We start from the raw sequence: 24,955 nt of genomic DNA, 5'->3' as shown, positions 1-24,955 counted from the left end.
TCCACTGAGCCACACTGCTTCTCTACTATTGAAGGGCACTGTACTAAGCAGTGGGGGGGATACAAGCCAATCAAGTTGGACACAGTCCCTGTCCCACGTGGGGCTCACAGTCTCAATCCCCATTTTATGGATGAGGTCGCTGAGGCCCAGGGAAGTGAAGCGGCTTGCCCAAGGTCACACTGCTGACAAGTGGCGGGGCTGGGATTAGAACCCATGACCTTCTTGATCCCAGATGTGTGCTGTATCCACTATTCCATGCTGCAGCACCGTACAGTAGCACAACATGAATTCCCTGTCTATGGATGCTGGAAAAGTATCCCGGGTGGAAGGGGCAAATGTTTCCCCAATGCAGATTTCACAGAGCCCTCCTTCCCAGGAGCTAAGGCGAAAGTGTGGTTCGTTAGCATTTGTGATGATGGAATTAGACCTTACTTCCCTGGATTGGTCCTCTCAGGAGCCAGAGCAGCTCTCTATTATCTCAGAGTCAAAAACCCATCCAGAGCAAAGGAAAAGAAGTTTTGTTGTCTGAAATTGGATTGTCCCTTCAGTAGCCCCCGGAGGAAGAAATCCATTTCTTTAGAATATCAGCCAAGGACAAAACAAACAAGTACAAATTAATATGTGAAAACTTCATACTTATAAATTTTCACGGGGCCCATTAGATTGGTTTATACTCCAGATAGAACGCTATAGTTTTGAGGGTGAAAAACCAAAGAGAAATGAAATAATAGGCATTTTTCCAGCAGTAATTTAAACATAAGATAACTTATCTACTGAAAACAGTATATAAATTAAAAGCGCATAAGTTCACTGTGGACAGGGAATGTATCTGTTTATTGTTATGATGTACTCTCCCAAACGCTTCGCCCAGTGTTCTGCCCACCGTAAGTGTCCAATAAGTACGATTGAATGAAATTTTTCTCTTCAAATGGCCATTTCAGGGATGTATAGGTTAAAACCAGTAATGCTTCTTACATTGAGGATAGCGTAGTACAAAATCAACCTAATGTGGCTCCGACAAAGATGTAGCCAAATTTTTGTTTCATTTAAAAATGTGTCTCACATATTTTAAAAGGAGACTTCTTATATTTGGTTTTTCTTCTTCGTCATTGACCCTGGACTTCTGCCAGTGAAGTCGATGGGCACCAAGAGCTTGCTCTTTGTCTGCTGCACTGCTTTCTATTAGACCATTTTGAGATCGGAGGTGGGGTGATACTTTCCTTCCCGTTCAGGTTCTTATTCCTGGGTGTTTTGCAGAGAAAACTTTCTACTGCTGAAATATCTCAGACTGAAGACTATTGCCTAAGGGAAGTACTAGGATTGGTTTTTTGAAAAAAAAGTCTGCAATTGCTGGTAAAGGGGTAGGACCATACAGTACCACTGGTACAGCAGAATTCCCATTTCCAGGTAGGATAAAGAACACTCCACCATTTTCCGCAAGTACCATCTCCTTTGAAAAAGAGTGCTGCCTCTCTAAACTACATTCTAAACATTTCATAGCGTGCGATGTGGTTTTAATGAAATAAAGATACCTGTGTCAACTAGCACCGGATCTTTTTAAGCAAATTTGTGTTCTCTCCTGTAGCTGAACGAAAGTTAGTATAGCTGTTGTAATTGAACTTCTCTTCCTTTGTATGCTGCCATACGGCAAACATCTTATTGGATGTTCATGACGATGATGGTATTTGTGAAGCGCTTACCGTGTGCTAAGCACTGTTCTAAGCGCTGAACCACAGAAGGATTGACTTTTGTTACTTAAGTTGCTGGGCTATCTTGAATTGAATTGAAAGGTCACCCAATATTTTTCACCCTCCGTAAACTGGACTACGTAATTAGTGGGGTGGTTTTTTTCCGATATCAATTTTAGTGTCTTAATACCCAATCTTGCTTAAAAAGTGTATCATTTGAGAAAATTTCCTCCAGAATAGCTTTGAAAAGTTAATTGTTTTTAATCACCTTATTGATTCAGCAAGTAGGGCAAATTTTAAATTTAATCTTTTAAATCAGAGACCTGATACGGCTGTAAGGTGTAGTGTAAGCATCTTTCCACACCTGGTTTAAAATACGGAAATATATTTTGATTTTTTTTCAAAATTTCCCCCCAACATTTTTAATACACTTGGCACTCAGTGATTGTGCAAAAGGATATTTGAAAAATTCAGGGGTGTCGAGTGGTACATCTTTAATTAGAACACTTAATGCCGATAGCACAGTGTTGAGGCAAGCTCAGACCCTCAAAGAATCTTGAGGAGGGTAATTTCAGGTCTTCACTTTTTTCGATTTGTTGAGTGCCCATTATGTGTAGATCACTTGAACATTTGGGAACATACAAAAGAAGTTAGGCACATTGCTTTCCATGTCAGCATGGAAGCTGTGTCTCTCCACCCAAACCATCTGCACCCTTCTCAATTTTCTTGTTCCTCCCTGTTGCACTTCCTGGTTCCCCAGGGCTGTAGAGCTCTTCACAGACTTTAAATCTCACCTGGTTTTAGTCCTTGAACTCTATGACGATTCCCTGAGAAGTCACCCTTTCCCTGTAGTCCTTGAACTCCGTGACAATTCCCTGAAAAGTCACCCTTTTCCCCCCACCGCCATATGGCATGGCATGGTCAACTCTGGGAGGGGGAAATGTGGCATAGCTTTAGGTATTTCTCTTGAAACCTAAAGAAGTACACCTGTTTTCTATTTCCGATGCAGATCCAGTGGGAGGGATGTATTTTATAAAGAGAACAAAGCATTAAAATAGTCTCTCTACAGCTGTAAAATAAACACTGTCCAATCAAAAAGCCCAGCTCGCTATTGAATTCTATTGTATAGTTAATAAACGGAAATTAAGGGTCTCCCATTTGCAGGCAAGGAAGTATTTTACCACGTTGAAGACAAGGTTCATGTAAAATCCTTTATGTGTTTGTTGAAATCAAAATGAAACATTTCGTGGAGGGTTTGTTTTTTTTTTGTCGATTTCTGTTTGTGATATAAAAGATTGGCCTAATTTTGTAGCTGTGCCTTGTCTTCTAGAACAAGTTCTTCTGGATCAAAATGCTCAGACTCCTCCTCCAAGCCCTTTCTCAGTACAAGCATTCAATAAAGGGGCAGGTAGCAGTTCCCAAGGATTTGATTACGGACTCGGAAATAGCAAAGGTATGTGTTTAGAACGAGGAAGCCATTAAAATGTCTTAAAGCTTATACTTTCACTCATTTTCTTGTTTAACTTCAGTAGTTTTATCTCTCTGCCACTCAAAACTCTTGCATAACTTATCAAGTTGGCTTCAGCAAAGATAATTGGCCAGATTTTGAGGGGTTAGTACAGCTTGTTAGTTTCATGCATAAATATTTTGAGTTTAATAGGTCAGTTGCTATAGGTTTCGGTAGACCTATTCAGAAAACTATTAACATTGCGGTAGGGATCATTTTAAATTGGAAGAGAATCTTAAGAGCTGCACAGAGCTATCCAAAATTATCAGTATATGATTTGAGAAGGGCAGAGAAAAGGCAAATAGCACTTGCCCAGAGCACTGACCCATTATCTGAATAACAAATTAAGGGTCCAAGAAATAAGCCACTCATCTTTATCATGAGTTATATTGTGTGTTGGTAATACTCATTATTTTGGAAGAAACCACTGAAAACTCGCAGCTTTGAGAACATGTTATGAGAAGATGAAAGTAAAAATAGTTAACAGAAAATGTATTACGTAGGACATAATGCCGATCATCAAGAAAAACATACCCATATGAAATTGTTCAGTTACACCGTATTTCTGCATTCATGTTTAAATAGAAGCAGTCTAAACAGAAATTGCTACGTTTTTGACCATTGAAGTCACGATTTTTGCTTTCTTTTTTTTTTTACATTTCTGCCAGTCAATTTTTGTGATAGACTATATACCAAAAGCGTTTTCTGCATGCTATTATTTATCATCTAGACTGTGAGCTCATTTTGGGTGGGGAAATATGTCTATCAGCTCTATTGTATTGTATTCTCCCATGAACTTAGTACAGTCAGTACGCGGTAACTACCACTGAAGAATTTAATTCAGTTGTATTCCTTGATTCAGTCATATTTATTGAGCGCTTACTGTGTGCATAGCACTGTATTAAGCGCTTGGAAAGTACAATTTGGCAACAGATAGAGACAATCCCTAACCAGCAATGCTCTCACAGTCTAGAAGAATTGTCACCCAAAGAGCCAATCCATTCCATATTTGTGGAATATGTTCTTTCTCACATAGAGCCTTATCCCCAACTAAACAAATATTTGTTCACAAATTCACATTTTGTTGCTTTGCCTTTTTCTTTTGTCCCCATCATCCTCCCATCACACATTTTAGTGTATTACCATACAGAAATTTGAGTACAGTATACTATACCGCCTCTCTTATGGCGGAATTATTCTTAAGTGTACAAATTATTGCCATGTTCATATCATTCAAAAGTTCTATTGACCCTGATTTTACAAAACTGCCTTCCAAACATGCTAAATGAAATTCAGGTATTTATAAAAGTCATGTCATACACAACTCAGACAATGTAAGCCACTATGATTTTCTTTAAAATCCTTCATCTTGAATTACTTGCTCGGTAGGTACTTAAAATACTCAAGATTGTAACCCTCTACCCTATCTATAGTCAAAGAAACATAATTATTTTTCATTGTGTATTTGAGATGCTAGACTGATAGTTTTTTACTAGACAGTGGCTAGCAACTTGCAAAAATTATATTGCCAGAGTAACCTCCTCCTGACTGAAAAGTGCCATAGTCAATGACATAGGGATAAATTTTCTATTTCATCCTTAATAGATTCTACTTGGCACCATTTTTGTTCTGGATTTTTGCAGATATGAAAATGCGTTTGCCAGACAATTTTAAATTCAAAACTATACACAAGATAAAACAAATAACTGTGGTTACATCCACGTCCATGGGGGCTGTCAATATTGATAATATTGCTCTGTCTTCTAATAAAATTGTCTTGTTTCAATTTCAAGAAAATTTGTTTAAAAACACTTGCACTTCTCTCTCAGAGACGTTTGTGCAGCTACAGAAAAACCCACCCATGGTGAATTCTTGCTAGTACTGCTTGGGGTGTTGTGAAACAACAACATGAGATTTTAGGTAGAGTGTTTTTATCAAAACGAGATGAGTTGGTTCAATTAGGAGAATTCAAGGAGATCTAATATCTGTAGTGTTGAACTGTATATTCATAACTTCCTAACTCAAATGTTTACCCTCAACTCATCAGTTTACGTCGAGATAATTCTTAGTTTAAAATAGTTGTGCAGTTGCTCTGAGGATGACAGACAGTATTTTGCTAAATTGCCTATTTGCATTTAAACCATATATTTTTAGTTTTTATAATTACTTTGGCATATTATTTTTCAAGCAGCACATTAAAGCATCACGTGTCTTTTTCCAGAGTAGCACATCTTTTATAGGTAGTTAAATAAAAAGAAGAAAGGAAAATGTTGTCATAAAATACTTTCTGCACCGATTAGATATGTTTAGATCTACTTGGTTTTCTTTTCTACATGTCTTATGTGAATGAATTAACATTTTGGAGTTTGCAGATGAGGAGTTTTAAAACTTAAAAGGCAGGTATCAATCTAACCAATGCTCTTTTTTAAAAAAAAAAAAAACATTGAAATGCAAAAATTGCCAGCAGAGCATTTATGTGTTAAAAGTTTGCAGAATCTATAATATAAAGAACACTTTTAAAGTTGGCTTTAAGAATGCTGTTTTATATATCATTTGGGCAACTGGAAAGTTCCAGTAACTGGCATTTCTCCATCTCCCAAGTCTACAGCAATTTTAACCTTTTGGAGAAATCTCTCTTCCTTGTAAGAGGAGCTTACTGTGATGGGAATATGTTTGAACCTTTCCTGGTGGGAAGAAGGGAACAATCAAAGCCATGTGATTTTATATATATATTTATAAATCCCCTCAGGAATCCCGTAGGTCTACATATGTTCTCTCGGAGACCGATCAGTTGTCTTAGCCTCTCTGGGTATTCAAGCAGAGATGTTCTTTTAATTTGTAAATAGTCTCACTCACTTGCCTTTGGGTTTGTCTATATCCAAACTTTAACTCCTTCTCTCTTTTCAAGTCTGACCTGAAGCGTATCCAGATAACCAGAATTTTTGATTAACAAACACTCACTAGCCCCAGCATGACCAATAACAAAGATATTAGCGTAGTTTTGGAAAACTAAGCAGATATTTTCTCAAACCCCTTAAATTAAAAAGTGTCTTTTCTAAACCCAATAGCGCAGTACATTTTCTTCAGCTCCGTTCATTTTCTCTCTTGTTCATAATCTACGTAATGTGCTGCATATGGAGGAGAGGATAGTGTATGCTCAGGGATCAGGTGTTGGCTTCAAGTACAATTTGTTGTAATTGGCAGTTTATTTCACAGTTAGTGAACTGTCCCATATGATTCATAAAACCTTTATTCTTGCACTGTGCCAATAGGGAGAGTGTGTCGGTTTTGATATTCAGAGATGGTTAGCATGACAAGTGTAAATCGTATACCTGTACGACTTTGGAAGCAAAGTCTTTTCAATCCTCCTTTTTTCAAACACAATGCGGAAGTTGATCAAACCCAACATTTTAGGGTGGATTGCTTCTAACTCCTGAGGTTAATTGGCCTAGCCTTTAATCGGGAATTTCCTTCCTCCGAACTCCACGCAGCACCATTTATTTCACCGTTCTGGATGTCAGTTAATAACACCTTGTAGTTTTGACTGTTTTACCCGCTGCAGGTGAACAACTGAGTGCCATACTGAATTCCATTCAGTCACGGCCTACTCTCCCAGCTCCTTCCATCTTTGATCAAGCTGCAAAATCTCCCTCTTCCCTAGTCCACAGCCCATTTGTGTTCGGACAGCCCCTTTCCTTCCAGCAGCCTCAGCTTCAGAGTAAGTCTGTCAGCCTTTCCTGCCTCATCAGTCCATTGGGGAAGCTTTGTCATTGCTGTAACGGTCTCAGTTGCTCATCGGTCTCAGTTGCTCATCGGCTTCTAATCACCCATCAGTGTGCCTTGTTAGTTGTTTGGGGGTTTTAAATTGGCATCCGTCCTTGGTTTTGTAATATTCCAGTTGATCCCAGGGAAATGTTACTGTGCTAGGACATTCTCCCCACCCTCAACCCCCTTTCATTTTAAGGCTGTGGTTTCATATCATCTTTTAACTTTATGTAACCATTGCAGGTTCTTTATGATGAGATGATAAAAGTCGATAAAGGGTGTTAGATGCAGTTCCTTTAGGAAGGAACTTACAGATGTGGTTTAAAAAAGCACGGATGTGGTTTAAAAAAATTACTTTGAATTTTCAAAGCAAAGTTGGACTGAGATCCAGTAAGATATGGTTTTCTGAGAGACTCGGTTTGGTTTAGTTGTAGAACCTGCCTCTAGGCACCAAAAGATTAAGAAATATTGATTTAACTTTAATGGGGATTATCTTGAGGGAAAGTGCTGGCACTGTCTTTGCATCTTTCAAAACTTAACCAAGTAGAAGCAGGTCAGATTTGCTGATTGCCTCAGTTTACTTAAGGCAGGGGAAGTTAAAACGGTCAGCCTGATTTGTCATTTAGGTCTTTATAATCGTTTTGATGTTAGCCCTCTGAGAACGTAAGCAGTCAGTTCCAGGGGTAATAACTCTTAAGTTAATTCTTAATTAACTAATTAAGAGTTAATTAAGAATTAAGAATTAAGAGTTAATTCTTAATTAACTCTTAATAATTCTTAAGTATTCCATTAAGAATGGACTAACTGCTTTTCACAAATATATCTATAATTATGTAATACCTACTAGATGTTGTGCTGGACAGAATATAGAGGACAAACCATAATGAGTTTTTAGTCTTAATTGAGATCAAATGAAAATGGATGAGTTCTATTGGGGTCCCCCCCACCCAGGGACTTCCTCACAGTAAGTATATTGTTGCATTTTTATGGGTCCAATACAAAGTCAACTTGCTTTTTGGAGAGCCTACAGTTGAGTAGGACTAAGCAGATGTAGGTAGTGATCTGCAGGAGATCAGAGGAGGTTGTTTTAAGGTTGGAGGAGAGCTGAATACACATGCAGACTAGAAGACTGGAAGAATTAGAAAAGAAATGAAAGGAAGTCAGGCCAAGGAATATCAAAAGAAGTCAGGCCAGACAATTACATTTGCAATTTAGCTCAATTGACAGCAGTTAAGTGGCATGGAATGAAGAAGTTTATGAGACTTAGTGGAAGCACATGGGGAGAGCTGTTAAGATACAGATGAGAAATTTGAATTGGATACAAATATAAAGACATCCAAAGGTAATAATAGTCTCATAATAATAATAATAATAATGGCATTTATTAAGCACTTACTATGTGCAAAACACTGCTCTAAGTGCTGGGGAGGTTACAAGGTGATCAGGTTGTCCCACAGGGGTCTCACAGTCTTAATCCCCATTTTACAGATGAGGTAACTGAGGCACAGAGAAATTGTGACTTGCCCAAAGTCACACAGCTGACAATTGGCGGAGCCGGGATTTGAACCCATGACCTCTGACTCCAAAGCCCATGCTCTTTCCACTGAGCCACACTACTTCTCATGAATGTGTTTGAAAGAAAATATTAAAAGTAAGGCCAAAAAAAGGATGGAAAGTTTTACAGTGTTGAGTCAAAGGAACTTGTAACCACAAAATGAGCTACTGGAGAGAAATCAGGATTACTTAGGGAACACAGGGGAAAAGACCAGAAGTGTAAAACTAGAGATTTACTATCTGCTCAGAGGTGATAGTCAAGCCTTGCTGTTGGTCCAGTGGAAAGGGCACTGCTCTGGGGTTTGATTCCCAGAGTTGCCCCAGTTTTGCCCCCTCAAGATGTGACATCAGTGATGAAAATTTCTGAGCAAGAGCCCCTTGGAGTTTTCTGTGGTTAAGAGTCTTGCTTAAAGTGAGCAGAGAATATTGTGACTTCCGTGGCAATGTGAGAAACAGTTTGGCTCAGTAGAAAGAGCATAGGCTTTGAAGTCAGAGTTCATGGGTTCAAATCCCAGCTCCGCATATAGAGATGGTCCCTACCCAACAGTGGGATCACAGTCTAAAAGGGGGAGAGAGACAAAACAAAGCAAAACAAGTAGACAGGTTCAATACTAACAGAATAAATAGAATTATAGCTATATGCATATCATTAATAAAATAGAGTAATAAATATGTACAAATATACTCAAGTGCTTTGGGGAGTGGAGGGAGGAGTGGAAGAGAGGAAAAAGGGGAAGTCTGGGAAGGCTTCCTGGACAAGGTGAGCTATGAATAAATAAATAAATTACAGATATAGACATATGTGCTGTGGGAATGGGAGGGAGGTTGAATGAAGGAGCAAGAGCGGCGTAGAAGGGAGTTGGAGTTGGAGAAGAGGAAAGGAGGGTGTGAGCCCACTGTTGGGTAGGGACCGTCTCTATATGTTGCCAACTTGTGCTTCCCAAGCGCTTAGTACAGTGCTCTGCACACAGTAAGCGCTCAATAAATACGATTGAATGAATGAAAAGGAGGACGTAGTCAGGGAAGGCTTCTTGAAGGAGATGTGCCTTCCGTAAGGTTTTGAAGAGGCGGAGAGCAATCATCTTTCTGATATGAGGAGGGGGCATGGTTATCTGAATTCTGGTGCCCGTGTCCTTGGATTCTGGCCGTTAAGCATCTGCACCATACAGGGGACAGGCGGTGACATGTCCCGTCCCCAGTGAACATCCCGGGATAATAATAATAGTGTTGGTATTCGTTAAGTGCTTACTATGTGCCAAGCACTGTTCTAAGTGTTGGGGTAGATACAAGGTCATCAGGTTGTCCCACGTGGGGCTCACAGTCTTCATCCCCATTTTACAGATGAGGTAACTGAGGCCCAGAGAAGTTAAGTGGCTAGCCCAAAGTCACACAGCAGACAGGTGGCAGAGCTGGGATTAGAACCCATGACCTCAGACTCAGATGGTCTTGAATAGGAGTGCGGTCTCAGGGGGTTTAAAACTGGCTCCAAATCCAGTAGTAGAAGTATTTATTAAGCGTCTAAAGCACTGGAAAAAAAATACACCCCTTGGGCAAGTGTGGGGAAGGCGGCCCTGGGGTTCCTCCCCACGATTGAGGGTTGGTCACTGAGCTATTTGTACAAACCCGGTCTCTTGACTCCTTGTCAAAAATCATCGTGGATGGGAGGCTTTTAATACCAATAATTGCGGCATTTGTGAAGCGCTTACTAGGTGCTAGGTACAATTCTAAGGGCTGGGGTAGATACAAGATAATCCGGTTGGACGCAGTCCCTATCCAACATAGGGCTCACAATTTTAGCCCCCATTATGCAGACGAGGGAGCTGAGGCACAGAGAAGGTAATCAATCAATCGTATTTATTGAGCGCTTACTGTGTGCAGAGCACTGTTAAGCAGATAAGGGGCAGAGCCGGGATGAGAACCTAGATCCTTCTCACTCCTAGGCCCATGCTCTTTCATCATCATCATCATCAATCATATTTATTGAGCGCTTAGTGTGTGCAGAGCACTGTACTAAGCGCTTGGGAAGTACAAGCTGGCAACATATAGAGACAGTCCCTACCCAACAGTGGGCTCACAGTCTAAAAGGGGGAGACAGAGAACAAAACCAAACATACTAACAAAATAGAATAGATATGTACAAGTAAAATAAATAAATAAATAAATAAATAGAGTAATAAATATGTATAAACATATATACATATATCCAGGTGCTTTGGGGAAGGGAAAGAGGTGGGATGGAGGGGGGGAATGGGATCTTTCTGCTTGGCCCACTGCTTCCTTGGGCAGACAATTAGATAGACCCGAATGAAACTTTCCCACATTTGAAGAGGTCAAGGAACATTCCATTAAGTATGATGCTCTTCACTTTCAGCAGTCTGTTTTGTTGCCAGTGAAATCCTTTCTCGTACCACCTAATAGTATAGTAGTATTTCTTTCAATTAAAACCCCTTACTACCCATTCTCCACATTGGCTCTCTGACTTTCAAATGTCCAATGTGGATAGGAGTCAGTCAGTGTGGCCATCCTGCAGAGCCTGTCCTTTCGTGATCCCATTTTTTTCCCCATGACTATCACGATCTCTACCTCCAAATTTCATTTTGCTTTTCTCTATCACCCCCGCCTCCCCTTGCTTCAAGCCTGGGGCTTACTTTCCTTCTCTTTGACATGCAGGTTGGTGCTTTCAGAGTACTTACTCATATCTTTTCTATGATTTTAATTCCATGTTGGCATCTTAACTGCAGTAGAAACTTTTGCCTAATTTCATGTTCCACTTTTGAGCGTCTTGGCAGCTCTATCATCCAAGTTTACCCACTATTTTTGTATTATCTTAGACTACTAAAACTTATGAAAACTGGATTTTTGTTTCCTTTCCAGGTCTTAACTTATGATTCCTTGGCATAATTACTGGCCTTTGTGGAGTTGCAGTTTTTTGTATTTCCCAGTAAAATATTATCTATAACTTTCTCACATGAACATCTTTTCTCCTGTAGGCTATTGTCAACAATTGGAAGTGTAAGAATGCCATACATCAATCTTTGTGTTCCCCATATATGTTCTTCAATAAGTCTCTTCTGTAATTTCCCTTCTACCCTTTCCATTTCCATGGTATTTTTCTTTTGCCACCCATCTCCTCCAGAAAGCCTTCCTTGACTGCTTTTTAAGCTTCCCATTGTATATTCCCATGTCAGCCCTTTATTTTAACTTAAGCATTTGCAACCGCCTTATTCCTTATCTACAAACAGTTTATACTCTGTATCTGGTGTCTTTAGTGACTTTCTGGTGACTTTGGTGTCTTTGTTCTCCACTAAATTGTTAGTACACACAGCAGGCTGTCAGTAAACACTATTGGTTATCCACCAAACCCTCTTTGTGATGGAGATAATAGTAACTCAGTTTTTGGGTCTCCCAATACATTTCATTTAAGCTTATTAAATGTAGGTATATTGTCAAATGGCTGTATATTCAATTTTATATCATCAACTGGTGTTTTTTTTTTATTTACTTCAATCCCGCATGGGATACAGAATGATCTTGTGAACCCGATTTTATGTACTGTTTGGACAGATCATAAAATTGGTTGAAATTTAAAATACAAAGATCAGAGCATTTAATTTAGAGTCCGCCTTTTTAAAAACAACAACAACTTTTTCAGTTTTTGTTTTTATTGTTGTATTAATGCTGGGTTGTTTTAACCAAACTGGAAAAATGAAATGCAGCATCTTAACGGTAAAAACTGAAAGATATTTCTGAAATGGGAAAAAATGCTTAATAGTCTTACTCTCTGTGCCCCCTAGGACTGGAAGCAGTATAAAATATCTTCTTTGGAAAGATACTGTAATTTTCCATATGTACTGTACATTTTCTGTCTGGCAAGTGGGTTGCCTTTTTCCAGCCCAGTCTCCTGTATACTTTCTTCCCCGGGATTCTGTTTTCTCAAGCCCCATGACCTTGATTCCATTGTTGAAAATGGCTATCACTGACCCTCCTTCCCAAACTGTTTGTGCCAGAAAATTGAGTTTCACATAGCGTATCATTTCAGGGGATTTTTAATGGTATTTGTTAAGCACTTACTATGTGTCAAACACTGTTCTAAATGCTGGAGTAGATACAAGTTAATTAGGTCAGATGCAGTCCCTGTCCCACACGGGGCTCACAGTCTAAGTAGGAGGGAGAACAGGAATTTAATCCCCATTTTACAATTGAGGAAACTTTGGCACAGGGAAATCATTCAGTTGCACTTATTTAGTGCTTATTTTGTGCAGAGCATTGTACAAAGTGGTTGGGAGAGTACAGCACAGTAATATACAGACACATTCCCTGCCCACAACGAGCTTACAGTCTAGAGGGAGTTTAGTGACTTGCCCAAGGTCGCACACCAAGCATTTGGCAGAGTCAGGATTAGACCTCAGGTCCTCTGATGCCCAGGCCAAGGCTTTTTCCACTTGGCCACGGGAGAAGAAGCATGGCCTAATCGATAGAGCACAGGCCTGGGGGTCAGAAGATCATCCGTTCTAATCCCGGGTCCGCCCCTTGTCTGCCCTGTTTCCTTGGACAAGTCACTTAACTTCTCTGTGCCTACAAAATAGGAATTAAAGACTGTCAGGCACAAGTGGGATAGGGATTTTGTCCAACCCAATTATCTTGTATCATCCCAGCTCTTAGAACAGTGCCTGGCACATAGTAAATGCTTAACGAATACCATAATTACTATTATTATGCTGCTTCTCACTAGGCTGACCATATGTTTATCAATATAGATTTGCATTATTTGCCGAGATAGAGATAAAAATCATGCTGGAAAATTACGGTTGGTAGTGTTAACTCGAGTTTACAGTCTGACAATCTGGGAAAGTTAAAGTAAAAAGCTAGCCTCAGAACGAAACTAAATTTAAGAAAATTGTGATTTTCTCCCAGTATGTACTTTTGAAAAAGGCTTTTTGGATTTTAGGCAGTTTAAGGTCTTGTGTTCAGTGCCTTCATACTTTTGTAGAATCCATCTTAATAACATTTTAGCCAGAAACAAAAATGGACTTCAGTTACAATAATGTCTTCCTTTTAGTTTTTTACAGATAGTGGAGATTTGCTAATATTGCAAATTCTGCATTTAATAGAAAACAAATGCGTGATAAGATCACATTAAAGGACCTCACCTTTTTTGCCTTCCATCAGACTGTGGAACAACACATTAATAAATACACTTTTGGAGGGGCACTAATAATTTGGGCCAAAATGTATACTATCAAGTAACAGTAAATATTTTTGAGATGGAAAAGTTACTTCTTTCATTGGAAGGAATTTGACAGCTATCAGTTGCTACCAAATTAAAAATCATCTCAAGGAAAGGCATGGGTGGGAACTCTTAACTTGCTCTACTTTTCCTTAGTATACAAAAAAAGGAAATGCTTCTGCTTTCATCAGATAAAACATTGACATTCTGAAGCCTGCCATGCTATACGTTTTCCATTTTGTATGAAAAGCTGTGTCTATTTATTATTGAATTAAGAAGGCCCTGGCCTTGTATCAAAAGTCTGAAAACTCATCTTGGGATATGTCATGGATCAGTCTTATACATCATTTTTTCATCTTTAAAATATAAATCTCGGGAGAGATGTTTTCATAAAATGGCTTTTTAAAAATGAGAACAGGGTTAGGCGAAGTTCACAGAACAGGGAATTTCCACTTAATTTAGTACCGCAATAAGGAGGTGCATGCCATTTGAAATGCTTTGATTTTGCTGGTTTTCTCTGCTAATTTTTTTACCATTCAATCTGTGCCGCTTCTCTGCCACTGTTTTCCACTGTAGAAACACCATCCCGCAACCTTGCTTCTCGTGAGCGCATTTGCAAAAATAATGGTGTAGCTGGGTCTGCCTCTGCTATCTCATCCCTCTCTCACAAACTAAAGGGTGGGTATGCATGCCTTCACGGATGGGTCATTCACCGTTTACCCAGAAAGTTTGGATGACGCAAATAAAGTTTCACTTCAGTTCATTGCCATTCCATTCATTTGTTAAATGAGAATTGAACTGTAATTCTAGTCTCGTTGTATATTGGTGTAATTATGCATTGACTCCTATGAGGTGCTACTATCCTTATTAGACATGAAGCGACCTTGTATTTAAGATATATTTAAATTTTAACTCTAGGAGGATAACTTTTTATATTGCAGTAGTTCCAATTTCATGCACTACAGTGCGTCTGTAAATTTTTGAGTGTTTTATATAGCCAATCATTTTTTATTTGAGAAAAGCTTATTTGTATAATGTAAATATTTACTGTGATACGTCTATGAGATTATAACTTTATTTTATATACTGAATGTTGCCTGTGTTTCATATTGAAATTTTTGAGTGTTTTATATAGCCAACTATTTTTTATTTGAGAAAGGTTTATTTGTATAATGTAAATATTTATTGTGATATGTCTGAGATTATAACTTTATTTTATACACCGAATGTTGCCTGTGTTTCATACTGAAATGTTTTCTGAGAACAGTTTGAATCCCCATTTAATTTAAAAGTTTAGATTTCAAAAACGGTGTTGCGAATCCAGTCACATATATAGGAACCTTCCGGTAATAGAACTCAGTTCCGAGGTGTTATTTCGGTTTGCTCTACAGGCAAATTAGGGTGGTTGCTTGTAGAGGGACTTTTTTAATAGTCTAAAAATTTATTTTTGACCCCAAATTTACACAAGGCAAGCCTGACTTTCGGCATTAAGTGACACAGGGACTGCTAAGGACAGGGAAAAGTAATGTTTTGCAACCACTTGGAATCAGCCTCAAGACTGCCTCAAGAACGATATTGAGAATACCCCGACCGCATTTTATGCTTTTCAGTCTTCCCTCCTCCGAATTCTATCACTTTTATGCTACTCCTGTCACTTTATGCTACTCCAATCAATCAATCAATCAATCAGTCGTATTTATTGAGTGCTTACTGTGTGCAGAGCACTGTACTAAGCGCTTGGGAAGTACAGGTTGGCAACGTATAGAGAAGGTCCCTACCCAACAGTGGGCTCACAGTCTAGAAGGGGGAGACAGACAACAAAACAAAACATATTAACAAAAATAGAAGCCTCAGGGAAGACTCCAGGCTGCATAATGTGGGTGATTAGGACTGCCCCACAAATCAATCAATCAGTCAGTAGTCTTTATTGAAGCACTTATTGGGAGCAGAGCACAATACTAAGTGGTTGGGAGAAGTTTCTAGGGATCAAGCGAGCCTTATTCCCGTAGCCCTGCTGGGGTCCATTAGATAGACCATTGCTCTGGAAAACTGGAAACCGGATTAGAGCCCCAGTTCTGCCTGTATCTGCAGCTTCTCAATCCTGAAACCCTAGGATCACCGTTCATCCGTCATACCTGATGGGAGCATTCAGCTTCCCGCTCTTTCTCCTGGTCCCCTAACAAGAGGAGCCTGGGAAAGCTATTTGAGGTAGCAAGATTCCCCCCACATTTTTTCTCTTGTTTTCATGAGGATACAACCACTGGAAACAAATAACTAAATTACATATCTTAGCAAGGTCTTAGACTAACAAGCAAAAGCGGTGATGTACCTGAAAAATAAAACAGTTTGCAGCAATTTGGCTAAATAAATCGGCCATTTTTTTTTTGGCAATTTGCCTCTTCCATTTATACTTTAAAAATCATATGGATCCCGAAAGACTTTCTCAAAAGGTTTATGATTCCATCCCATGAAGACTTGGGTACTTAAAAAAAAATTGGCTGGTTGTCTTCACAGCCATTTTACTTGAACAGTATTTTAACTCTAATTGGTCCATTCAGTAAAAAATTAAAATATTACTTTAAATTACACTGACTTACAGAAATACTTTTCCTTGCCGTAAAATCAGGAGAATAATCTCCTCTTCCTGTAACTGTTTTGAAGTCCTCCTCCATGCATTTGGCTCTCAGGGTACTTGGGGTAAACTCAACTTATGCTGAGGCTAAATGAACGAAAGAATGAGACTACCTTGGGTACTGGGGGCTGGCTGTTAGTGACTAGTTCGTTAAAGTCTATATAGTCATCTATATCCAGTTATCCTCTTGCTCCTTTTAAAATATATAGATATATAGGAGTGATTTCTCTTTCACAAAAAGGTCCACCTGATTTATCGTGTGAAGAAAAGTGCTTACCACCTAATAAGTACCTTATTTATGTTTAGTATGCTTAGTTTGGTAGACATGCTACTATGTCAGTTTAGTATGCTTAGTTTGGTAGATGTCAGATGACTTCAGCAGTCAATGGGCAACTCTTTGTAGGAAAACGATTTCTACAACAAAATTGGTCACCAGGATATAATGGTTTAGTAGCAAGGTAGAACCCCCAGGGAACGTATTTTCCAACTCTGTTATATCAACCTCTCCCAAGCACTTCGGACATTGCTTTGCACACAGTAAGTGCTCAATAATTACTGTTAATTGCTTGATACCAGTGTTTCATGATTTTCCGCTCTGAAAAGAAACATCGATAAATGACCAAGAGCCTGTACCAAATATTTGGTCACTGTGGTCAGCTTGAAATGTCAGTAAGTCATAAGTCTTGTAAATTTATTTTAGACTGCTTACTAGAACTTTCTTTCATAGGTGCATTTCAAGTTAAGTTTAATCATATTTATTGAGTGCTTTTTGTGTGCAGAGCACTGTCCTAAGAACTGAGGAGAGTACTATTATTATTATTATTATTACCATATAACAGAGTTGGTAGACATGCTCCCTGCCCACAAAGAACTTACAATCTAGAGGAGCAGACTATTAATGAGGTGTATTCAGTGACACTCATGCCATCAACAAAAGTGATGCTTCAAATTTCATTATTTGCAAATGTACTAATAAATACGGTTTCCTCTTGGGCAGCTGAAGAAGGTATTTTCAGGGGTTACACAGTTTTGAGAGTATGCCTTACTCTTTTCCCTCTATTCTGATGGTGGTTAGTCCTTAGCAGAAACACCCGGGTGAAGCCGCCTTAGGGTTCAAGCCCATTTTTATTGCGATGAATTGTTTTGATGGTAAAGAAACTGCTGTATCTAATGAAGAGGTCTGCTAACCCCTTCTCCACGGAAATCCGTCCCCCAGGTGACAGAGGAAGTGTCCCAGCAAGTCCTAGACCGGCTTCTCCGGCGGGCTTATCCGACCTCGCCTCGAAAACCAGGGCGGAGAGCAGGTCCCCCAAGCCCGAGGGCCGGGCGAGCCGGACCACCGCCGAGCAGAAGAAAGCCAGGAATACCGAAGGCCTTTCTGCTAGCGAATCCCTCCTGCTGAAATCCGACGCTGCCAAGCTCCGCTCAGATTCCCACAGTAGGTCCCTGTCCCCCAACCATAACACCCTGCAGACGCTCAAATCTGACGGGAGAGGGTCGTCGGGCCTGCGAGCCGAATCTCCGGGACCGGGATCTCGCTCGTCATCCCCGAAGCCCAAGACTCTCCCGGCCAGCCGATCCAGCCCTCCCGGCGCGGGCTCTTCCCGCTCCTCCTCTCCACACGATAAAGCTCTACCTCAGAAAGCCGCCGTTCCCGTGAAGACTAAGCTCGACCCTCCCCGCGAGCGATCCAAATCCGACTCTTACACTCTGGATCCGGACACCCTGCGCAAAAAGAAGGTGCCCCTCACCGAGCCGTTAAGGGGACGCTCCACGTCGCCCAAACCAAAAAGCGTCCCCAAGGACCCCAGCGCCTCTCCCGGCGCCGAAAACCGGGCGCCTTCTCCCCACGTGGTCCAAGAAAACCTGCACAGCGAGGTGGTCGAAGTCTGCACGTCCAGTACCTTAAAGACAGACAGCATCACGGATAGCACCTGCGACGAAGGCACCGAGTTTAAGAGCGTGGACGAGAGTGCCAACAAGGTTCACTTCAGCATCGGGAAAGCGCCCCTGAAGGATGAGCAGGAGATGCGAGCCTCCCCCAAAGTGAGCCGGAAATGTGCCGGAAGGCACGCCAGGCCGAAGAAGGAAAAATCCGGCTTCCTCTTCAAAGGGGAAGGTGCCCGACCGCTGGAGCCGGCCAAGCAAGCCATGTCCCCCTCAGTGGCGGAATGCGCCAGGGCCGTCTTTGCCTCGTTCCTCTGGCACGAAGGCATAGTCCACGACGCCATGGCCTGCTCCTCCTTCCTCAAGTTCAATCCGGAACTGTCGAAAGAGCACGCGCCGATAAGAAACAGCTTAAATGGCCAGCAGCCGCCCGAAGAGAAAGAAACCAAGCTGAAAAACAGACATTCCTTGGAAATCTCATCCGCTCTCAATATGTTCAACATTTCCCCGCACGGGCCAGACATCTCCAAAATGGGCAGCATCAACAAAAATAAGGTCCTGTCTATGCTGAAGGAGCCTCCCCTCCAGGAGAAATGTGAGGACGGAAAGGCAGACGGCGCTTCTTTCGAGGTGTCCGCCCACCACACGATGAAGTCCAAATCTCCCCTGCCCTTAACCTTGCAGCATCTGGTGGCTTTTTGGGAAGACATCTCCCTAGCTACCATCAAGGCCGCTTCGCAGAACATGATTTTCCCCAGCCCCGGGTCCTGTGCGGTCCTCAAGAAGAAAGACTGCGACAAAGACAGTAAGAAGGCCAAAAAGGAAAAAAAGAAGAAAGACAAGGCTGAAGTCAGGCCTCGAGGGAATTTATTTGGGGAGATGGCGCAACTTGCAGTGGGCGGGCCGGAGAAGGACACCATCTGTGAACTGTGCGGGGAGTCTCATCCGTATCCTGTGACCTATCACATGAGACAAGCCCATCCAGGTAACCCTAGAGCAGGAGAGAACTCCGGTTATTTTTAGTAATAATAAAAAAATAATAATAATAATAATAATGGCATTTATTAAGCGCTTACTATGTGCAAAGCACTGTTCTAAGCGCTGGGGAGGTTACCAGGTGATCAGGTTGTCCCACAGGGGGCTCACAGTCTTAATCCCCGTTTTACAGATGAAGTAACTGAGGCACAGAGAAGTGAAGTGACTTGCCCAAAGTCACACAGCTGACAATTGGCGGAGCCGGGATTTGAACCTGCGACCTCTTGACTCCAAAGCCCGGGCTCTTTCCACTGAGCCACGCTTCACTTCTCCGGGCCTCAGTTCCCTCATCTGTCAAATGGGGATAAAGAGAAGTTAAGTGACTTGCCCAAAGTCACCCAGCTGTCAATTGGCGGAGCCGGGATTTGAACCCACGACCTCTGACTCCAAAGCCCAGCCTCTTTCCACTGAGCCACGCTGCTTCTCTAACAATAATAATAACGATAAATAACAATTATAAGTACTGGTTAAGCGCTTACTATGTGCCAAGCACTGTTCTAAATGCTGAGGGTGATACAAGTTTATCAGGTTGTCCCAAGTGGGGCTCACAGTCTTAATCCCCATTTTACAGAGGAGGTAACTGAGGCACGGAGAAGTTAAGTGGCAGAGCCGGGATTAGAACCCACGACCTCTGACTTCCAAGCCGGTGCTTCTTCCACTAAGCCACGCTACTTCTCTAATTATTGGAGTGTTAGTTTGAGCCACCCCGAGAGCTAGAGAGAGAGAGAGACCGATTTACCATCATTCCATCACGTAGGGCAGTTTTAATCGGTGATCGTCGTCACCAGTGATATTCATTGAGTCATTACTGTGTGCAGAGCACTGTGCTGAGTGCCTGAAGGAGTACAGTTCAACAGAATTGGCAGACACACGTTCCCTGCCCGCATCAAGCTTACAGTCTAGTACTGATGCTCACTTTGGATTTTGCATGAAAAAATAGCGCGTCAGATACTGTAAATTCTGAATCATTTCGAGTCTAGCACGCTTGAGTTTTAGAAAATTAACGTACAATTCACAGGCATCTAAAATATCTGTAAGATTGTATATGGAACAGAATTATTTTTCCTCTGTTGCTTCTCCGTAAATGGATGATTAGCGTTGTCCTGTTAAATTAAAAAAAATACAGCAAGCGGCTTGCGAAAATCACTCCAAATATTTGACGCTCCTAACATAGTAAATGCTGAGTATCGGCCTTATAATTGCCTTTGCTGATTTTGGAATTTCTTCTGTTTCCTTTTCATCTCATTATTATTTTAAGGTTGTGGCCGGTATGCCGGCGGTCAAGGTTATAATAGCATTGGACACTTTTGTGGCGGATGGGCCGGTAATTGTGGTGATGGTGGAATAGGAGGTAGCACTTGGTATCTAGTCTGTGATCGCTGCAGAGAAAAGTATCTCCGTGAAAAACAAGCGGCGGCAAGAGAGAAGGTATGTTTTTCACTTTCGATGCTTCAGTACTACTAGTAGAGGCGCACTGTCGTCTAGACACTCTAAACGTTTAGTAGGTTATCATTTGAAATACCTGTCACACATTTTCTGCCAAAGAATAACCTGGGAAACAATCTAGGGATCCGGGGGTAGATTTGGCTTCACAAATTCATTCATTCATTCAATCGTATTTATTGAGCGTTTATTGTTTGCAGAGCTCTGTACTAAGCGCTTTGATTTGTAGTCACACCTAGGTGGCCAGTGCATACATTTGCCAACACTGATCAAATTAAACGTAGCAAAGCAGATTTTCAGTTTTCTGTAATCCGGAGTTTAAACTCATATAAAGATCCCACTATAAAATGACCTCGTTTTCCAATAACTAACTTAGGGCACGCTTTTTTTATGGTGTTCGTTAAGTGCTTACTACGTGCTAGGCACTGAACTAAGCGCTGAGTAGCTACCTGGTACCATTACCCTAACGTAGGGTTGGCCAGTTGATTCCCAGGTGGAGAGGGAATCAAATCCCCTCTCAAATCCCCAGGTGTGCAAGTCCTTTTCATGGAACTCTGCTGCTCCTCGGGGTATTTGCAGACTCTCTTATTTGATCTGGTTTGCTATCGGCTTCGATTCCTTGGGCAGCGGAGGCGAAAGATCTGCAAATGTAATTAGCCATCGGTCCCCTCCCTTCAACAGCTGCAACACAAACGCTTACTCTGATGAACACACCATCCCCTGAATATAAGCTAAACTTCCTGGACTTTACTCGAAACCTCCTCGGGATTAGGTAAAGCCTCTTTCAGTCGGCCCTGGCTCTTAGAAAGTAGCATTTTCTAACCAACTTGAACCCAAGTTGCTGATTTTTAAAGAAGATTTTTTGATTAATAGTTCATTCATCAGTCGTATTTGAGAGCTTACTGTGTGCAAAGCACTTGGGAGAATGCAATAGAGCAATAATCAGACATATTCCCTGCCCACAATGACTTACAGTCTAGAGGACCATAAGGACTGTAAGAAGTGCTTACTATGTGCCAAGCATAGTGATACTCAATAAATACGATTGAATGAATGAATGAATACTATGCTCTGGGGTTGAATCAGCATATTCATTCATTCATTCAATCGTATTCATTGAGCATTTACTGTGTGCAGAGCACTGTACTAAGCGCTTGGGAAGTACAAGTTGGCAACATATAGAGATGGTCCCTACCCAGCAGTGGGCTCACAGTCTAGAAGGTGGAGACAGACAACAAAACAAAACATATTAACAAAATAAAATAAATAGAATAAATATGTACAAATAAAATAGAGTAATAAATATGTACAAACATATACATATATACAGGTGCTGTGGGGAGGGGAAGGAGGTAAGCCGGGGGGGGGGGGGGGGGGGGGGGGAATGAGGAGGAGGAGGGGGAGAGGAAGGAGGGGGCTCAGTGTGGGAAGGCCTCCTGGAGGAGGTGAGCTCTCAGTAGGGCTTGGAAGGGAGGAAGAGAGCTAGCTTGGCGGATGTGCGGAGGGAGGGCGTTTCGGGCCAGGGGGAGGAAGTGGGCAGGGGGTTGACGACGGGACAGGCGAGAACGAGGCCCGGTGAGGAGGTTAGCGGCAGCAGAGGAGCGGAGGGTGCGGGCTGGGCTGGAGAAGGAAAGAAGGGAGGGGAGGTAGGAAGGGGCGAGGGGATGGACAGCCTTGAAGCCAAGAGTGAGGAGTTTTTGCTTGATGTGTAGGTTGATTGGTAGCCACTGGAGATCGAACAGTCCCTTTCCCAAGTGGGATTCCCAGTCCAAGTAGGAGATGAGAAATCATTTCACAGATGCGAAAACGGAGGCACAAAGAAGTTGTGACTTGCCCAGAACCACACAGCTGGCAAGTGACAGTACCGGGTTTAGAACCCAGGTCCTCTGACTCCTTGGCCATGCCTAGCCCATGTTGTTTCCCTTTACTGTAGTTCATCGAATAGAAACGTCGTTTGTATTAGAAGTAGATTGTTTTTATAGTCAGCATTAGAGATTACGTGGGAAATATTGTATACATCATGGTGCGTGCAGGATCATTAAGGAAATCCATGATTTTTCCCCCCATACTAGGTGAAACAATCTAGGAGAAAACCAATGCAAGTGAAAACTCCTCGGGCCTTGCCCACGATGGAGGCTCACCAGGTGATTAAAGCAAACGCACTGTTCCTGCTGTCTTTGAGCAGCGCCGCCGAGCCGAGCATTCTCTGTTACCATCCTACAAAGCCCTTCCAGTCACAGCTTCCCAGTGTGAAAGAAGGCATTTCTGAAGACCTGCCCATTAAAATGCCATGCCTCTACTTGCAAACACTAGCCAGGTATGAAAGGCGTTCAGTGGTTTGGGGATTGACGCCTCTTTTATTATTCTGCTCTTTTATTATTTAGTGGTGGAATTGCTAAAGTAGCTGTGGTGCCCAACATGGAACTAAGCTTTGGGATAGAGACAAACTAATCAGATTAGAAACACTACAATTGATATGTGTGAAATGCATATCACAGCTCTTGCCCTCTGGGAGCTTTATTCTAAAATATTGCAGCATTTACACTTGCTGCACATACATAAAACATTGAAAATGGCGTGTAAGTATTTATTGCATTTGAATTTTAGAACATCATAAGCTGATACTTCTCTCCCAAACAAAAAAAATAATATATATGGCCAGTTCTCTCATAGCTGTAAAAGATGCAAATTCAGGAGAAGAGACATTCATTCATTCATTCATTCAAACAATCGTAGTTATTGAACACTTACTGTGTGCAGAGCAGTGTACTAAGCTCTTGGGAAGTACAAATCAGCATAGTGACCGATCTGTAGTCCTGACAAAAAGATATACTTTTACCCTGCCTCTCCTAGACTGCCTAACTCTGAACAGGAGGCAGATTCAAATTAGAATTCATTCAACAAGAAGGTATTCCCAATTATCAGAAGTTCTAACCTCCAAATTTTGGGAAGTAGGAGAGCTGCCTCAATTTGATGCTGATTCCTAGATATGGTATTTACAAAGTGATTACTATAATGATGTCATTTGTTAAGCACTTACTACGTGCAAAGCGCTGTTCTAAGCACTGGGGGGGATACAAGGTGATCAGGTTGTCCCACGTGGGGCTCTCAGTCTTAATCCTTATTTTACAGATGAGGTAACTGAGGCTCAGAGAAGTTAAGTGACTTGCCCAAGGTCACACAGCAGACGTGGCGGAGCCGAGATTAGAACCCATGACCTCTGACTCCCAAGGCACGGAGCCACGCTGCTTCTCTAATTGTGTCAAGAACTGTGCTAAGCACTGGGGTTAGAGACAAGATAACCAAGGTGAACAGTCCCTGTCCTACATAGGCCTTGCAGTCTACGAAACGCTGATCACAAGTGCGCCGGGCCAGTCTGGCCCAAATATTTATATATATATATATATATATATATATATATATATATATATATATATATATATATATATATATATATATATATACATATATATATATATATATATATTTATATATATATATATATATATATATTTATATATATATGTATATATATGTGTATATATATACATATAAATATAAATATATATATAATTAATATTAATATAGAATATTATGTATATAATCTTTTAATTTGGGGGGGAAAATGTTTCTTAGAGAAATTAGCATGAAACCTTGTTCTCTAATCTACCCATGGGGCTCCAGGGGTGAAAGTAAATTGAAACATTTTTTTTTTAATGGTATTTGTTAGTACTTACTATGTGCCAGGCACTGTACTAGCCCTGGGGTAGACACAAGCTAACCAGCTTGGACTCGTGGCGCTCACAGTCTTAATCTCCATTTGTACGGATTAGGGAACTGAGGCACAGAGAAGTGAAGTGACTTGCCCAAGGTCAGAAAGCAGACAAGTGCTAGAGCCAGGTCCTTCCAACTCCTAGGCCCATGCTCTATTCTCTAGGCCATGCTGCTTCTCTGGAATTTGGTTCCAGTAATCATTCCATCCATCAGTCAGTGGTATCTATTAAATGATGTAAAACATCATTTTTAGATGTGAAGAACAGCTACATAAAGTTGCTTCTGATAAGTTTCAATTCACCTTGATTCTTTTTTTTTTTCCCAGTGGTATTTGTTAAGTGCTTAATATGTGTCAGAGACGGTACTTAGCACTGGGGTAGATAGAAGTTAATGAGGTTGGACACAGTGCCTGTCCCCCATGGGACTCACAATCTTAATCCCCA

General features: G+C 41.2%; 1 protein-coding gene across 1 annotated transcript in view; it reads left to right on the top strand.

The window, feature by feature from the left end:
- The window catches only part of MYCBP2 (MYC binding protein 2), a 404,370-nt gene that overhangs the window by 309,566 nt on the left and 69,849 nt on the right, over positions 1–24,955 (top strand). Inside the window, exons 56-61 of the mRNA XM_038763035.1 lie at positions 3,019–3,141; positions 6,734–6,913; positions 14,318–14,419; positions 17,590–19,245; positions 20,554–20,723; positions 22,811–23,055. Coding sequence (XP_038618963.1) covers positions 3,019–3,141; positions 6,734–6,913; positions 14,318–14,419; positions 17,590–19,245; positions 20,554–20,723; positions 22,811–23,055 — 2,476 coding nt within the window. The remainder of the gene's footprint in view (positions 1–3,018; positions 3,142–6,733; positions 6,914–14,317; positions 14,420–17,589; positions 19,246–20,553; positions 20,724–22,810; positions 23,056–24,955) is intronic.

Source organism: Tachyglossus aculeatus, chromosome 2 (assembly GCF_015852505.1).
Source record: "Tachyglossus aculeatus isolate mTacAcu1 chromosome 2, mTacAcu1.pri, whole genome shotgun sequence".
Classification (NCBI taxonomy): Eukaryota; Metazoa; Chordata; class Mammalia; order Monotremata; family Tachyglossidae; genus Tachyglossus; species Tachyglossus aculeatus.
This window is presented reverse-complemented; position numbering and strand designations above follow the sequence as displayed.